General features: G+C 37.9%; 1 protein-coding gene across 22 annotated transcripts in view; it reads right to left on the bottom strand.

The window, feature by feature from the left end:
- RIMS2 (regulating synaptic membrane exocytosis 2) overlaps nucleotides 1–18,887 on the bottom strand; it is an 848,125-nt gene that overhangs the window by 308,999 nt on the left and 520,239 nt on the right. For all 22 annotated transcript variants that reach the window (XM_075063174.1, XM_075063172.1, XM_075063173.1 and 19 more), the window contains 4 exons: nucleotides 18,048–18,147; nucleotides 17,387–17,510; nucleotides 4,597–4,643; nucleotides 3,285–3,397 (listed from right to left, as the gene is read on the bottom strand). In XM_075063174.1, coding sequence (XP_074919275.1) covers nucleotides 3,285–3,397; nucleotides 4,597–4,643; nucleotides 17,387–17,510; nucleotides 18,048–18,147 — 384 coding nt within the window. The remainder of the gene's footprint in view (nucleotides 1–3,284; nucleotides 3,398–4,596; nucleotides 4,644–17,386; nucleotides 17,511–18,047; nucleotides 18,148–18,887) is intronic.

The raw sequence follows: 18,887 nt of genomic DNA, 5'->3' as shown, positions 1-18,887 counted from the left end.
AATGGAAAAAATAATTTCACAAAAAATGTTGAAGTTGCTTCCATTTCTCAGAATTCAAAATGCAACAATTTTTCGTTTTTTGTCAAAAAATGGGAAATATTTTATCAGAATTTTCAAAATTTCAAAAATTTGAATTTTGTTGCCATTTGCTCCAACTTTGGGAAAAATACAGAAAAAAATAAATAAAGACATGGTGAGTGAGGTAATATCTTTTACTGGATCAACTTATGCTGGTGAGAGAAGTTGGTCCAATAAAAGATATTACTTCACATACCTTGTTTCTCTAGTATCTTGGGACCAACACAGCTAAAACAACACTGCTTATAACAGAGAAAGAATGAACGAATGAAAGAGAGACACCGACTCTGTAACTGATCAAAATTTCCTCAACTTCTGACAAGCTAAGTTAGAGTGTCTCATTTCTCTTTTGCCATTCTGTCACATTTCCAAAATTGAGTAAGTTTTGGAAAGCTACAGTGGGAAAGGAGAAAAAAGGAAAAGAAGACGTGTGTGTAAAGGGGAATCCAAGTGATAGCACTGCTTTCAGTGTCAAAAGGGAAAAAAGGGACAAAGGAGGCTTAAGGGGAAAAAACAAAAATCCAAAATTTAGACATTTCAATAATTTTAGTTTTCAAAAAAACAAAATTAAATTACAATTTCAATTCAAAATAAAATTAACCATATTTCCATAAAGTTTTTACTTTCAAAAATGAAAATTGCCCATAAAATATTTCATTTCTAATTAAACCCTTTTTCTTTTTCTGGGAACATTTTTCAAATGAAAAATTTTGACCAGCTCTATTTCAGAATAGGACAGTTGCCTGGTAAGTGCCACACCTCTAGGGTGACAGCAGACATCCCTATGTTCCAGGAGGTAGGGACTAGCACAACCCATACCCCACTACATCCATCACTGAATTTTAGGGCCCTTGTGGCAGCTGCAGCAAAAAGTGGGTTGTGTAGATAGCAGGAAGTAGGCTCTGCCAATCCATGACAATAGGAGTTGTGACTGTCTAATACAACCCCAAAATACTTTATGGATAGACATACTCTACTTACATCTTTTTGAAGGAAAATAAACTGAGGGCTGTAAGTATTTTCAGATAGAGTGTGATCAAGGAAATTTGAAGAAATAATACGTCATACTAATCATCTCCCTACCTTAACTTTCTTTCTGCTGGTAGTAAAAGATATCTGCTTTTCAGAAGTGTCCACTAATTTTAGGTGCCAGCTTAAGAGAGCTAGAGCTTGATTTGTAGAGATACTGAACACTTGCAGCTTCCATTTCAGTCAACTGAAGTTGCGGATGGTCAGTACTCTGAAAATCAGCTGCTTTATTGATTGAAACAGGGAAAAGCTCATTAGCAGACAAAGAAAAAGTGAACTAAACCTATGGATGAAAACAAAAGACAGGAAAGAAGACTTTGTATGACTCAAGGGGTTTGTTTATCCCCCAAAAAGGAAGAATTAAGTGGCTCTAGAAAAGGTTCTGTGAAAAATATTTGTGAAAGAGAACTCATTTCTGCTTGATGCATGATAGTACATAAGTCAGTCCCAAGAGGGCAAAGATGGTGAAGATTTCTCTAAATTCCTCCTAATGCCATTTGGTTTTTTTGGATGGGAAGGCATTTTAAAAAGAAAATATTTAAAAGACATTTAAATGTAGAGACTGAAAATAAAATTCATTAAAAAATAGGTAAACATCAACTCTGAGTAATATGTCTTTTTGACATTTACTTTTTTTTGGGTGATTTCTGCAATTGCAGTGACTAAATCAGACCATTCCTCCAGATCCCCTAATATTAGCTTATAAGCATCTGGGTTTTCATTATCTCAAAGTGTGACATCACAACAATCTGGAGAATAAACAGTATTACTCTTGTGCATCTCAAAAATCTCACCTTACAGCTATGCAAATTTTGTATTTAGATACAAAGGGGAGGGATGTTTCTGGAGTCAGGAAAGCCAGGAAGTCACTCTTGTCTTGTCCCCTACTTTGAGGCTGTAGCCATGCCCATAATATTTTTTCTTTTCTACATATGATTGGCTAAGTCCTTTTTTATTTATGTTTTCATTACATTTTGCTGTACTTGAAAAGTTATTCTATAGATTAATCCTTAAATAAACTTTAATGGTTGTATCTTTGATAGCCCAAGTTTGTGTCCCCTTGTTCTTGTATTTTAGCGCAAACATTTTTGCAGTCTCCACAGCCACTAGTCGCTCTATATTGAGGCAATCTTAATCTATTTTTTCCAAATAATACAGCCTTGCAAAGAAGTTCAACAGCAGAGCAGTACAGGAAATTAGAGAAAAATAGTTACAGGTGGCTGTGCTGATAAGCAAAACAAATAATGTCTCATCCATAGCTAAAAAGTAGCAGAAAAGACTACTGACTACACTGGAAAAAAATATTCGCTCTCCTCATCTCTACATAACATTGCATCAGATCTGAGAATTTTATGAACACTTCCTCTAGATTCTGTATGTATTTTTATATCACACTGATCATCAATCTTTATTTTTTTTTAAAAATATAAAGGTGAGATTTTTCAAATATCTTCAACAGCGGCCTAACTCTGCTCCCACTGAAATCACCAGTAGCTTCACCATTGACTTCAATGGGTATAGAGTTAAGCCAACTCTGAGCACTTTTGAAAATCCCTCCCTAGAGTTCTAAATATCATTTGAGAGCATAAAAGGCCCCCAAACCTTTAGCTTAGTCCAAAAATCATCATTTCAGAGGATGTATTTGTGGATTCTTTGAATGAACTTTGGTCACAGTGAGGATGGGAAGAATGAAAGTGAGTACCATGAGGAATCAGTGGAGAGAACAGTACTCTTTAAATTGTTGAAAACATCGGCCAATTTTTTCACAGAATGGATAGCTGAATATCTGCACCTATGTGTGGATTTTTCAAGTATTAACATCCATGCATGCGGTGAAAAAAATTGTCAATTGCATGGGTAGGCATTATTGCTCAAAAAGTTTGTGCATTCAATTGCACAAATACAGCTGGAGGCAAGATTCAGGCACATTTGAAAATTTGGCTTTATACGTCTCAGAATATCACTCTAATAGCTTAATGGATACATATAAATTCCCAATAGTTGATGAAAAGGCTGCACTTTAAAAGGCATGCCCTGCCTATGCTGAGAAACATGCACTAAGGAAGAGAATTAGGTTCTTACAAGATCTTTATTTTACAGCTAGCTGTCATTTTGCATAAAAATTGTGTATGTTATAAAAAAAAAAAATTGAAAGGATTAAAAAAATGGTTACATACTGAAAGTTGTCCAGACAAGAACTGTGGAACATCCCTCAACATGCCAGGACTCATGGGAGAAGTCACTGAAATAGATGGTCGGTCCATTTTTTGAGATTCAAATGAACTAGAACCTGAAATTAGAAATAAATATAATTTATAAAAAATAGTAACAATTAGCACTTGTATTGTGCTTTATATTTTCAGAGGTCTGTAAAAACATTATTTCTGACATATTACAGAACACAATTATAGCCACACATATAATAAACATGGAGTATATGTTGGTGAAAACTGGAACCTTATTTTAATGTGTTCAGGATGACCAAATAGCTTGCAAGGAAAAGAGCAAAATTTAATAAAAACTAAGCTGTCAACATTCATGTCAAGCACATAGCATAAATAAAAAATTCCACTACTTATGACTGTGTATTATGCTTATCTGCTGAGCATCCTCAATTCCCATTGACTTTCCCAGGAGTTCAGGGTACTCAGCACATTGCACAAGTGCTTGGCTCCTAGTAGAATCCTAGTAGAATCAGACTCTAGATGTTATTGCAGATTTTATAAAAATAGCAGAATGAAGATGGGGATTTTAATCTGGAGGCTGCAACAACTTCTGCAAAGTGGGAGATGACATGTTTGTGATGTTACAAGTAGAGTAAAAGGAAGATATCAAGTTATTATACAATACAAAACACTGGATATTAATATCCCACATCTTGTAAAAACATAATGGATTTTATTGTAAGGCTTAGCTCACCAGTGAAGAGGTATTGTAGAAGCTTGTTCACATTACTACAATTAAATTTGTGCCACCACTTTAATTGGTGGTGTTTATTATAACAGCACAGTAAAACATAAAAAATAACTCCAGCTGAAATCTGACACACGAGGTCTAAGCCAAGCCACAATTTCTTTTTTCCCGAAATACTGCTTTGGTCAGTTATACTGAATGGTCTAAATAAAATAGAAGTTTGCTGATTTCAGAATATCCATCTCCTTACATTTGAAATGCAAAACAACAAAGTACAGGAAATTAAATATTAGAATTGACATTAAACCCTTTATGCGCACTATTTACCACTATGTTTTTCTTTTCTTTTTATTAAAGAGCAGCATGAGTTTATAAGGGAATGTCAACCTTAACTTTGAATTTCCTGACTTTTGACAGTTCATTATTAAACACAGAGAAAGAGATAAAAAAGGTAGATGAGACAGATATGTAGACAGACACAGAGACAAGAGTTACACTGAAAATAGATGACATCTTTTCAATTTGTGCTCACATAAGGGAGATATAAGTTTTTCCTTCTCAGTATATGAAACTTACTGGACTCCAGTTGTGCATGTGTACTGTCAGGTATTCTGGGAATATCCCTGTAAGTATGAAAAGCAGACAGTTGGATCCTTTATCTAACAATAGTATTAAAACTTCTGTCAACTATAACACATTTCAAATCATCACATAGTACTTTGAGAAAACCATACATCTACTGACTACCGTCAGCCAAAGGGAATATTTACCTCCTCACATTTTTACATCGCTATGTCTATATTTATCTATATATAGTTCAAAAACAAGTAAAGGTCTATGTAATGAGTGTTTAATGAATGTAGCTGAGAACCCATAAGGTCAAACTAGAACTGTGAGTTTGTTGTGATGATATAAACCACCTTAAACAAGTTGTATCCTTAACACTGGTTGTCTCAGTGTGTCCATTACTAGCAATGGTCATGGCACTGATAAAATCTTAGTCATTCTGTAAAAGTCTGTAATTTGGTTTGACAACAGGACAAATAGTAATAGCATGAATATATTATCTTCTAATATGTGATAACTATTGGCAATCAGTCTGAGTATGAACACAGGTGATAAAAAACATGCAGATCACGAGTCACAGGATTTGACTTGAATCCCCAAACCAGGACCTTCATTGTGCAGGCTAACACAGCAGATATAACTACTTAATACTGTCGCATGTACCTACTACTATATGAGGCAAAATGTCATGTTAGATGCAGCTCTACGTACCAACTATGTCACTTTGAAGCACTGATGTTCCAATGATTAAGTACCTCATTATGCCTACAGCACACAGATGCCTGTTTTCCCCAAGATATGCATGTGTAACTTGCATTATATGCTGGTAAGAACAAACACTTTCAAAAGCACTGTATGGTTATTTGGACAAAACAGGGTCAAATAAAGAACTTCAGCTGTGAGTCAGACTAAAAATAACATTAAAAGTAATTATTTGTGTTTAAATATGTTTGGTTTTGTGTATATAAGAGGGAAAATGCAGCATTAAAAAAATCTTTCCAGAAATATCTGGTATCTGACACAGTAAAACAAGTCTATAGTATGATTATCAAACACCTAATCTAGTAAAAAAAATTGTACAGCCTTACCAAATGCTTCTTGAAGTATTATAGATAATTAGAAAGATACCCTTATTTAATGATGCAGGGATCTTTCTAAGTTCAGTGGTGTTGCAGTATCCTATAATCCAAATGCATCACACGAGATGCAGTTGGCACAATAAATCATGTCTAAGGAAATGTTGCAGCCTATCATGTTAGTAAGTTAATGCATGTAAGGTACTTATTAAAGCTATTGTATAAAATAGGCTTTAATATATTACATATAATATATATATAATATAAAAGGCTTTCATATATTCCACAGCCAAAAAATTTACAGCATAATCTGCTCCTTGCCCCTTGGCTCTGATTTGTGGTATAAAATCTAACCTGTTATTCAAAAAATGTTATTTTAGCACGCAGGGTTATGAAAAAAACCTTGAAAATATGAACCAATGTGAACAGATGAAGTAGTGTCCCTGAGTCTGCAGACAACTGAAACAAGAAATCTGAAAAATATGTCTTCCATTCAACCCCCCAAAACCTATACCTTCCAAGTTCTGCCCAGCAACATATGTGACATTCCTTATGGATGAGAGTCACTGATGTTCCTCACCCATCCTGCCCACCAGTGGTGTGGTTAGGACACAGACCTGCAAAAAAGTTGGAGCTGTGACTGGGATAAGTATGTGTTGTTGAAGAGTGTCTAGGTATCACAATGTAGGTGTGTGGTTGTTTGTGTATTTCTAGAGTTCGTGAGAGGGTGGGTCTGAAAGTTGTTGGGGTAAGTAGGTGTTGTCTGGAAGGGTATACCTGGGGTGGGGGTAATGAGTGAAATGCGGTTAGCAAGTGTTGGGGGATATCTGAGATGTTAAGAGTCTGTTGAGGATTAGGGAAGTTAAGAAGAGGTTAGCTTAGGTCAATAATGGGCCCTTAAATATTTGTCCCCACGAGCCATTCCTTTCCTATTTGTATCCAGCAGGGACAGCAGTGAGTGGAGAAGTTAAAAGGATAATTTGCTGCATGTAGAGTGTCTGTTACAGCTATCCCCCTATTCCATTTTGTTTCTTACAGCTGTCCCCATACTCCATTTTGTTTTTGTTCTCCTGTGGCCTCCCCTCCCTGGCTGTTAAGTTGTTTACCAGGGCCACTGCCCTTCTCAAAGGGAGGGCCCCTTAAAGTTGTTTACCAAGAGCCATTGCCCTTCTCAAAGGGATGGCCACTTGTGCTAAGTGGGACCACTGCCCTGTTCAAAGGGTTAGTCCTGTTATCACCTTGTTAAACCTGGGCTCGGTGTAGGAATATTACAGAACACATTAAGCCACACATATAATTAAAAACATGGAGTATATGTTGGTGAACTGGAACCCATTATTTTAAATGGTGTTCAGGATGACCAAATAGACTTGCAAGGAAAAGAGCAAAATATTTAATAAAAACTAAGCTGTCAACATATCAGTCAAGCACATAGCAATAAAATAAAAATTCCAACCTACTATATATGAACTGTGTAATATATGCCTTATCTGCTGAGCATCCTCAAATTCCATTGACTTTCCAGGAGTTCAGGGTACCAGCAAATTGCAACAAATGCTTGCTCCTATAAGAATCCTAGTAGAATCAGACTCTAGATGTTAAATTGGCAGATTTAATAAAATAGCAGCTGAAGATGGGGATTTTAATCTGGAGGCTTAGCAACAACTTCTGCAAAAGTGGAGATGACATGTTTGTGATGTTACAAGTAGAGTAAGGAAGATACAAGTTATTAATACAATACAAAACACTGGATATTAATATCCACTCTTGTAAAACATAATGGATTTATTGTAGCTTAGCTCACCAGGAAGAGGTATTGTGAAGCTTGTTCACGATTACTGACAATAAAGTTTGTGCCAACCACTTTAATTGGGTGTGTTTTATTAACAGCACAGTAAAACATAAAAATAACTCCAGCTGAAATCTGACACACGAGGTCTAAGCCAGCACACAATTTCTTTTTTCGCACGAATACTGCTTTGGTCAGTTTATACTGAATGGTCTAAGTAATAAAAAGAAGTTTGCTGAATTTCAGAATATCCATCTACCTACATTGTGAAATGCAAAAACAACAAAGTACAGGAATTAAATATTAGAATTTGACATTAAACCCTTTAATGCGCACACTTATTACACTGTTTTCCTTTCTTTTTATTAAAGAGCAGCAGAGTTTATAGGGGAATTCAACCTTAATTTGAATTTCCTGACTTTTGACAGTTCATTATTAAACACAAGAGGAAAGAGATAAAAAAGGGTAGATGAGACAGATTATGTAGACAGACACAGAGACAAAGAGTTAACTGAAAATAGATGACATGCTTTTCCAATTTGTGCTCAACATAAGGGATGATATAAGTTTTTCCTTCTCAAGTATATGAAACTTACTGGACTCCAGTTGTGCATTCGTGTACTGTCATAAATTCTGGGAATATCCTGTAAGTATGAACAGACAGTTTGGATCCTTTATCTAAACAAAAGTATTAAAACATTTCTGTCAACTATAACACATTTCAAATCATCCACATAGTACTTTGAGAAAAAACCATACATCTACTGACTACCGTCCCCAGCCAAAGGGAATATTTACCTCCTCACATTTTACAATCGCTATGTCTATATTATCATATATAGGTTCAAAAACAAGTAAAGGTCTATGTAATGAGTGTTTAATGAAGTAGCTGAGAACATAGGTAACTAGAAACTGTGAGTTTGTTGTATGATATAAACCACCTTAAACAAGTTGTTCTTAACACTGGTTGTCTAGTGTGTCCATTACTAGCAATGTGCATGGTCACTGATAAAATCTTAGTCATTCTGTAAAAGTCTGTAAATTTGGTTTGACACATGGACAAATAGTAATAGCATGAATATGATTATCTTCTATATGTGATAACTATTGCGATCAGTCTGAGTATGAACAGGTGATAAAACAACTGCAGATCACGAGGTCACAGGATTTGACTTGATCCCAAACCAGGACCTTCATTGTGCAGGCTAACACAGCAGATATAACTACTTAATAACTGTCGCATGTCACCTACTACTATATGAGGCAAAAATGTCATGTTAAGATCAGCTCTACGTACCAACTATGATCCACTTTGAAGCACTGATGTTCCAATGATTAACGTACCTCATTAATCCTACAGCACACAGATGCCTGTTTTCCCCAAGATATGCATGTGTAACTTGTCATTATATGCGGTAAGAGACAAACACTTCAAAAACACTGTATGGTTAATTTGGACAAAACAGGTCAAATAAAGAAACTTCAGCGTGAGTCAGACTAAAATAACATAAAGTAATTAATTTGTGTTTAAATATGTTTTGGGTTTGTGTATAATAAAGGGAAAAGATGCAGCATTAAAAAAATCTTTCCAGAAATACTGGTATCTGGCACTTAGTAAACAAGTCTAATAGTATGATTATCCAAACACTAATCTAAAGTAAAATATGTACAGCCTTACAAATGCTCTTGAAGTATTATAGATAATTAGAAAGATACGTCCTATTTAATGATGCAGGGTCTTTCTAAGCTTCAGTGGTGTTGCAGTATCCCTATAATCCAAATGGCAATCACACGAGATGCAGTTGGCACATATAAATCATGTCTAAGGCAAATCGTTCAGCTAAAATCATGTTAGTAAGTTAATGCATGTAAGGTACTTATTAAAGCTAATGGTATAAAAGTAGGCTTAATATATTACATATATATATATATATAATATAAAAGGCTTTCATATATTCCACAGCAAAAATTTACAGCATATTAATCTGCCTCCTTGCCCTTGGTTCTCTGATTTGTGGCTATAAAATCTAACCTGTATTCAAACAAATGTTATTTAGGCACGCAGGGTTATGAAAAACCTTGAAAATATGACCAATGTGAACAGATGAAGTAGTGTCCCTGATCTCGCAGACAACTGAAAGACAAGAAATTCTGAAAAAATATGTTCTCATTCAACCCCCACAAACTATACCTTCCAAATTCTGCCAGCAAACATAATGTGACATTCTTATGATGAAGAGTCACTGATGTCCTCACCCATCTGCCACCATGGTGTGGGTAGGCAAGACCTGCAAAAAGTTGGAGGCTGTACTGGATAATATGTGTTGTTGAAAGAGTGGTCTAGGTATCACATGTAGGTGTGTGGTGTTTGTGTATTTCTAGAGTTCGTGCAGAGGGTGGGTCTGAAAGTTGTTGGGGTAAGTAGGTGTTGTCTGGAAGGTATACCTGGGGTGGGGGTAATGAGTGAAAATGCGGTTAGCAAGTGTTGGGGGATATCTGAGATGTTAAGATCTGTTGAGGATTAGGGAAGTTAAGAGAGGTAGCTTAGTCAATAATGGGCCCTTAAATATTTGTCCCCACGAGCCATCCTTTCCTATTTGTATCCAGCAGGGACAGCAGTGAGGGGAGAAGTTAAAAGGAATAATTTTGCTGCATGTAGAGTGTCCTGTTAACAGCTATCCCCCCTATTCCATTTTTGTTCTTACAGTGTCCCCATACTCTCATTTTTTTTGTTTGTTCTCGCTGTGGCTCCCTCCCTGGCTGTTAAGTTGTTTACCAGGGCCACTGCCTTCTCAAGGGAGGGCGCCCTAAGTTTTTTACCAAGAGCATTGCCCTTCTCAAAGGAGATGGCCACTTGTGCTAAGCAGGACTACTGGCACTGTTCAAAGGTTAGGTCCCTGTTATCCACCTTGTTAAACCTGGGCTCGGTGTAGAGTAGGCATGTCCAGAGCTGCAAGACCTATTGTGTTTTAAGAATCTTGGGGCATAAGTCATAGGCCTCATGTGCTTTTGAGTCACCATACTCACAGGACTCTGCCCCGACATATCTCTGTGCTCACCTACAGTTTTTTTCCCTGTGCCTCCTCGCCCGTGGACAGAGGGCCTATCAAAGTACTAGGCAGGAAACTGCCTGAGTTTTGCCTTTAAAAAGAAATTTTTAAAAACTACATCAGAAAAGAATTCTGCACTGCCTGCCTGTCTGAATCAGCCAGGGGTTACTGGGGGGTCCCTTCTCCGTCTCTCGTTTATTTTTTGAGCGTTACCCCCATTTTTTGAAAAAAAAGACAGACACCACGAAGGAACGAATTGCTGCCTGAAAGATCTCCTGATTATTGAGACCGTACCTAGCCTTCTGATGTTCTTGCTGCTTTTGCCTCTGCTGCTTCCTTTGGCTGGTAAGAATCCTCTGTGAGAACTCTCTATACTTTCAATTTTATTATTTTAAGCTGCCTGGCTCTGTTCCAAGCACCACGAACTCAAGCTAAACCTTGGGTCTCTGTCTAAACCTCTCCTAAAACTCCAGCGGCACTATTGCTGCTATAAAAAAAGTTTGTGCGCTGGCTAAGCTGCTGCTTCCTGTGGGCTTGTGCCTCCGGCTCTCTGCTTCCAGCTGTATCCACTGCTGCACCACCATCCCTGGGCACATACCAAACTCTGCCCCTCTGTAACTTCCGCAATAGCAATAGGTGCACCATAGGTTTTGTTTTTTTTAGTTTAATAAGTTATAGTTTGTTAAGATATAGAGCTTGTAAGTTTCACCTGCCTTGTTATATGTTTGCTTTGCTTTGTTGCTCTGTATTTGTTGGCTTATTATAGTTTGCTAGAATTGTGATTTTGATGTTTTGCCTAGTCGTGTTAAGATAGATAAAGGTTTTGCTACTTGAATTCGTCTTCCCACTGTTCCCGATCTCCCTCTGTAATAACTTTGTCTGTTTTTCCTCCGCTCCAATCCCACTCGGCGTGTGCTTTCCGTGTCTCCCTGTGAAACTTCCCCAAACCCTTTGCTGCTTTTTTTCCCTTGCATCTGCACGCTTCTGCCTGTTTACATCCTTGCTGTGCCCCCCCTGCGTCTGCATTCACTCGTGAAACTCCCAAAACCCTTTTTGCTTTTTCCCATGCATCTGCATCTCTCCCCTGTTACAACTCCTTGCTGCCCCCAACCACGCGTCTGCATCGCCCATCAAACTTCCCAACCCCTTGCCGTTTCTCCCCCTGTAATAACTTTGTCTGTTTTCCCCCGCTCATATCTCCCCTCTATGTGCTTAACCTCTCTCTAGCCTGTTGTCCTTAACCATTGTTCAGGGCTCACAGAGCCGCTCAGTGCTTGCAGTCACACTCTTCCTCATCATCAGTTGACACTCAATTATTCACTTCTAATCATTCCACTTCCACCCCGCCCTCTGTTCCTTGACCCAGCCATTAGGTTTACACTCTTGCTATCACAACGCCTCACAATTAAGTCAAAGCAATTTTCTACATTGCCTTGTAACTATAACAACCTCATTGGTTGCCTCCACTTTTCTACTATACTTTGTATCTGCCATTAATACTCATAGACTCATAGACTCATAGGTCAGAAGGGACCAATATATATCTAGTCTGACCTCCTGCACAAGGCGGCCACAAAACCCTGCCCATACACATTTATACAACCACAGGAACCCATGACTGAGTTATTAAATCCTCTAAAAATTGAGAATTTGAGACCTCAAGCTGAAAGGGAATCCACGAAGCAAGCGACCCTACCATGCCCACCGCAGAGGAAGGCGAAAAACCTCCAGCCCCTGCCAATGCGGCCTGGAGGAAAATTCCCTTCCCGGACACCCAAATAGGCGATCAGCTAACACCTGAGGGCATGTGGGCCAAGACTCACCAACCAGCAACCCAAAAAGGAAATTCTCGCAGTAACGTCAGTTTCCCATCCCATCCAACATCCCTCACAGACATCGAAGCAACTTTATCTGCCCGATAATCCAAAATCAATTGGCCCAAATTAAACTATCCGCATCAAGAAACATCCTCATATACTTATCAAGCTTTAGTCTTAAAGCCAGATAAGGCACCAACCACTTAATACATTCCTATCTAAGATGTTAACAGCATTTTATATAGAGTAACCATTGTTATTTTTGCATTTCCTTTTTGGGTACGTTTTGGCATTTACACTGTATTAGAATTGTTCCTATATCAAAGTGAAGTTGCTTATTGACTGTACTGTAATCCCATTGTGCTGAACCCACTTACTGTACCCATCTGTTAGAACTCCCTTATGCAACTGTTCAGTGAAGGAACCGCACCTCCCATCCACTGGCTTATTGTAGATACGACGCTAGTGCATTCATATTCTCCTTATTACGACGAGTGACGACACTGGTCAGAGTGATGGTGTTATTGTTAAATTCCCACCACTTCCTTTCTCCTTTAATAAAGAAATTAATTGGCACCCCACCTGTGTGGTAATTGCTCCCCAAGATCCCATATACCTGCTGGCAGGGACATAGAGCAGGCAACACAGTAGCCCCCTACAGCTGGAAAAAGCAACTGTGGGGATATCCCAGAAGCCCATCTGGCTATATGAGAATCAAGCTAGGCTGCAAGAATGCATGACAGGGTTGCCTGATATAACATGTAAGATATGTGACACCTGGCAGCCCTAGGAACCAAAAGTGTCCAATTTAAATTATGAACATTATTAACTGCTGCATTGCTCACAATTTCAGTAGAAACATGAAGCCAATGTGCTTATCCCAAACTGTCTCCTATGTCTCCTCAGATTCCAAAAGCTCCAACTCTCCCCTACCAACTTTCCAAACCCTTCATCTGACAACTTCTACAATATAGTTATGTGTTGTGAATCCAAAAGTTTGTGGCATATTGCAAACTGAAAATGAAGGACCAGTTTAAAATAAATTGAATTTAATATAAAAACAACACGGTACTGTACTGATTGTTCTTTCAGTTTCATATTGAGCTAAACAGTCTTTTATTAATTTAAATGAAGCTGCTGTATAATTACTACTCTACTATACCAGGATGCCACAGACTTTAGGGACCTAAGCGCAATCTCCATTCTAGGACACCCTAGAGTACCTCTATTACAATTCAGCTCCAGTACAATTCACTACAATTCAGCTCTATCGTTATTAGTACCCTATCCTTAGTAGGCAATTTTCCTTTTCTATTCAGCTCTTGATTTGCCATTTAAGGTGTATTTCTCTGTATGCACATTTGATGGGATACTTGATAAAATATATCATGTTAGGCCTTGGTTTAGACAGTAGTTCTCAAATTTTTGTACCGGTGACTTCTTTCACACAGCAAGCCTCTGAGTGCAATTCCCCCCACCCCCTTATAAATTAAAAACACTTTTTTATATATTTAACACCATTATAAATGCTGGAGGCAAAGCAGGGTTTCAGGTCGAGACTGACAGCTCGCGACCCCCAATATAATAACCTTGCAACTCTGAGGGGTCCCGACCACAGTTTGAGAACCCTTGGTTTAGAGCTCTCACCTGCATTAATACCATATACAATAACAATTTTAAAAAACTGAAAAATCTACTGTACTTGTGTCATAAATAGATAGCTAAGGGTTAATGTTTCTTTTACCTGTAAAGTAACAAGGGAACCAAACACCTGACCAGAGGACCAATCAGGAAACTGGATGTTTTCAAGTCAGGGAGGGAATCTTTGTTGTCTCTCAAGCTATGAGAATGGTTTCTTCTATCTTCTAATCTTTGTTTCCAAATTGGTAAGTAACAGGTAGAAAAACAATATAGGCTTTTATGTTGTTTTGGTTGTATTCAGGCATGTGTGTAGCTTGCTGGAATGTTTCAAATTGGATATCTTTGAATCAGACTGTTTATTCATATTTTCTTATAAGCAATAGCGCTGTTTATTGTCACATTGATGCAGAGATTATATTCTTAATGTCTTTTTCTTTCTTTTTATATAAGTTTTCTTTTTAAGACGTTGTTTGAGTTTTATCTCTGTGTAGGCTAAGGAAAGGAAGGTGGAGGGAGATTGCTCTTTGTGGTTAGATCTACGGAGGGTGAAATCTGCAGCACGCAAAGGGAATTTGTGGGAGAGGGAGGAGAGATTAGAATCTTTCTGTTTCTTGTATTTGAGTTTGTCTCTTTGTGGAATAGAGGAGACCATGCTTCTTGGTATTGTGATGTAAGAAGATTGCCACTCAAGTACTCCCAAGGTTAGCCCAAGAGGAAAGTCTGGGTGGGAGAGAGAGGGGAAGGGAAAGTGGGTTATTTCCTTGGGTAAGACTCAGGCTTTGAGTCTTGGGGTCCCTCCAGGGAAGGTTTTGGGGAGACCAGAGGGGGCCAAAACCCTGGAATTTTTGGATGGTGGCAGTGAGATCAAAGCTAAGCTGGTAATTAAGCTTAGAAGGGTTCATGCTAGGCACCCAGATTTCTGGACGCTAAGGTCCAGATTTGGGAGTTAGGCTTATGATAACTTGAAAAATAGCCAATCATCACTCAATAGCAGCTCATCCATTAGTATTCATTTTGAGAGAGAGAGAAGGACAAGCCAAATGCAGAAATTATTAATTCATTTCATTTGTGGGAGATCTTCCAGTATGTACCATTTCTCGCTCCTTTACTACCCTAACCTCTTATCTTCAGCCTCCATATTAGGCAACCCATTGTGCAATGAAGGAGAACTGAATATAGCTCTCCCTGGATATGTCAATACACTTTGAATGTCAGAGTGGGTCACTTAAGAATTCCATAAAACGCTCTCTTTCTTACACAAGCTAATTCCCAGGCTCTGCCAGTCTGGACAGTTCTGGCAAAAAGCAAGGTCTGAGCTTGAATTTATCATGTCTGCACAATGCACTGCCATGAGAACGCCAAAAGAAGCCCCACAGGCTATCTTAATAAACAAACTGAGAGATGGACCTTGGTGTCAGTGTAGTTAGAGAGGTCTGGCAGGTGCACTGTGAGATATTGGTGATTTTAACTGAATTAATGGCCTTTTCAAAGACTGTCAGGTCAGGAACCTGAACTCTGAATCCTTTCTAGTTCTGCATTGATTATGATTTGACTCCCATCAACAGAACCTAGCCTTATAGATAATCTGGATCTAGAACTCAACACAGCCTCCTTGGCCTACCTGTAGATGAGACAGAGAATTAATCATATGAGAGTCAAGTAAGTACCTGAAAAGGGAAACCAATTATTCTGAATTAGGACCTCACCTATAAACCCACTCAGATTAGTCACTGGAATACTGGGGATGAAATACCCCATCTCTTCCAACAGGCCTGCAGCAAAACACCCTGCCAGGGAAAAACAAATAGAAGTCTAGCATGCAGAACAGACACCTCAGCTCTGCCCCTGCAGAGTTCTTTAGCCAATGCAGCACATGGGGAATGAGACATGGGGAATGAGAGTGTCTTGAGAACCTATATCATCTTCCTAATGCAATTACAGAAAAACTGTTCTGGTGACGGCATATGTGGTGTCAGGGTCAATAAGGGGACATCATGGGGAGGGGAACAATGTCAGAGAGGAGATGGAGCACTGGGAAGAGAGGAGAAAGAGGACGCACAATGATGAGAGAGCACAAATAAAAGAATGAAATGAATTACTTAAGTTTGGGATAGGGATTGTATTTTAGCTTCTTTAGGTTGCCACCATGAACTACAATGCTAGCTGAAAGAAACTGAGATATAAAACTTACTCCTATCTGAAAAAAATGTGAATCTTCCCCATCTGAAAAAGTGTGCATGTTAGTGTGTGCCTTATTATTATTAATGATCATTTTTACAACTTCCCAAAGTGTTAGGTTTTTTACGGAACAAACAGACAGATCTAGTCCTTGCCTTTTGCAATCTAACATAGATGTAAGAGTCATTCTCCCACTCTACAGACAAGGCAGACATTAAAATTTTTGTTCATTATTAAATGAAGCTTTAACACAAAATGTCCTCAAATTAAACCCATGCAAATACTGTAACATGAAACTGAACCCACATAGAAATATCCCAACTGAAATATCAAACCATATTACATTCTTTCTTTGGAATTATGGTTATTCATCACCATGACATTCAGAGATCACTAAACCGTAGTCTGAAGGAATTTTGTAATTATAAATTCAAAACCAAAGAGATATCATCAAATACACAGGGCTATATGTAACAATATTAGATTCAATACAAATTACACAAGATCATACACCTAGGGAAGCTAAGAAAATGTTTAGGCTAGATATTAGAAAATAAGTCTCAAAGGTAAGAGCAATTGGGCAATGCAATACACTAAATAGGAGGTGGGAGAACAGTTTAGATAAGACATTAGTGTTAATTATGTACTGAGTTGTGCTAATGCTTCACTGAGGAATATCATGTGCTAGATGCTAACCAATCATTAGCTGTCTATTCACAGCTGAGCAAGAAGAAAATCTGGTTTCACTAAATGAGAGAATACTCCCTATGCATTATATTATCAGTGTACACATTCTGACAAAAACTCTACATTGCAGCATATCAGGAAATGGGTCCGGATTCATTATGGGTCACACTTTGACCAATCAACATGTGGATACAAAAGTGTGGAGCAGAGACAAGGAACAAGTTGCTTTCCCTAAGCAGGAGTCAACAATAATTGGCTGGACAGGGATTTGCCATCCACTGAGAAGAACATATTCTGGATCCTCTCAAGAGATGATGTAGCAGGCATGTCCAATCTGTGTATCAAGAAGCTCCAAAATGCCTCCTGGAGCTCTCTCAACCACTAACCATTTGAACCCATGCCTATCGGGGACAATTTGGCCCTACACTCATGCTTTTTGATTATAGAATATTGGGAACTATTTTATAATCTGTATAAAATCTGCACAATACATGTTGGGTCTAAAGTGAAATGTAACAGCACTTTATTTTAATCAGTAAGAAAATTTAGAAAACAACTCACCCAATCGGCCTTGAAACGACAAGCTCCACTTGTGGCTCAGGCTTGGATTCTAAAATGATGTTATATACCTCCTCAAAGGTGGCTCCTTGCAATAGCCTTCCATTCCATTCTAACACTTCATCGCCTGCAATTGCAGTAATAATTATCTTCTTAGGAAAAAAAGCTAATCCTATGAACTGCACTGGTAGTGACAACCACCCTATTCTGCTACAAGCTTTCTGAATTGTGCAATCTGTACTGTAGAACAAGTCTAATGTCTTAAATATAGTAGAGGTCTGGAGAACTAAAAGCTTCCCATATGACATCTTTGTTTGGATAAATACCAGCAAAATATTAACATTACAACTAAGACAACTACTGCCTAGTAAAACTAACACAGTTATTCACCAGCTATGGCATTGTTGTTCTGGATTGTTTTTTAGAAGTTAGTTGTTTTTTTGAAAAAATATGAGAGTTGATAAAGCCTGTAAAAGTGTCAGCATGGATAATCTAGTTCTAGTGACTGAATGTAGGGTTTGGTTTGAACTTTCAAATTTATCAGCTGCACTACTGTTGCTCATCACATTTAGTATGCATGATTACGTCAAACTAAGCTTATAAGAACTTATTCTCTTGCTTATTGTCTCCTGCACAGTAGCTCATTTCTAAAGCAGACACATACCTGGTCTAAGATGTCCCACTGTATCAGCTAAACTTCCTTTTTTTACTTTGGTGATAAATGCACACAGCCGACCAGTTTCAGTCATCTTTCCTCCTACGACCTTTTTGGAAGAGAAGGGTTTTCACATAAATAGAATTATTTGTAATGATTCAGACTTCATGGCAATATCAACAAAATAATTATTGGTAGATTATTCATTTTTTTTAAATGCAGCCTAGGCGAGGTAGATTCTGGTATACATGTAAGAAAAACCAGGCCCCTCAGAGTATTGGCTGACTAGGTCAGTTGACATCTACTCTGGATATTTAAGTGGTTTAAAGATAATGCAATGCAAATATAGAATTTTAACACTTATAAACTGTATGATTCATGTGAACAGTATAAGCTTACAGTCTCACAGCACTGGAAACTGCTAAAAAAAACCCCAACATTTAATGTACCAGTGGCTAGACTGTTTACATCAATAAAAAAAATATACACTCACAACTGTAATTTTTAGGGGGGGAAATCCTACTGTATGCTGTTCTAACTGAATGCATACAGCTCAAATTGGTATTACAGGGTTTTGGATGCAGTTATTCAGAAAGACTATATTTCTTAATTTGTAGCTGGAAGGCACAAAATTCATTGCTATTAACTGACGATGTGATCTTCATTTGAAATCATTTAGTTACAAAACAAAGCATTTTTGTAAGATCTATTTAACACTGTTTCTCTTCCACGGGAAATATCATAAATGTAAGTAAGTCTCCAAATATTTAATATTTGTATGAAACTTTCCTTTCTTCCTAAGTCATTTTTCACACATACACCATCTTCCCCACTTTTTCTGCTTCTTCT

This window comes from Chelonoidis abingdonii, chromosome 2, assembly GCF_003597395.2.
Source record: "Chelonoidis abingdonii isolate Lonesome George chromosome 2, CheloAbing_2.0, whole genome shotgun sequence".
In the NCBI taxonomy this organism is placed as follows: Eukaryota; Metazoa; Chordata; order Testudines; family Testudinidae; genus Chelonoidis; species Chelonoidis abingdonii.
This window is presented reverse-complemented; position numbering and strand designations above follow the sequence as displayed.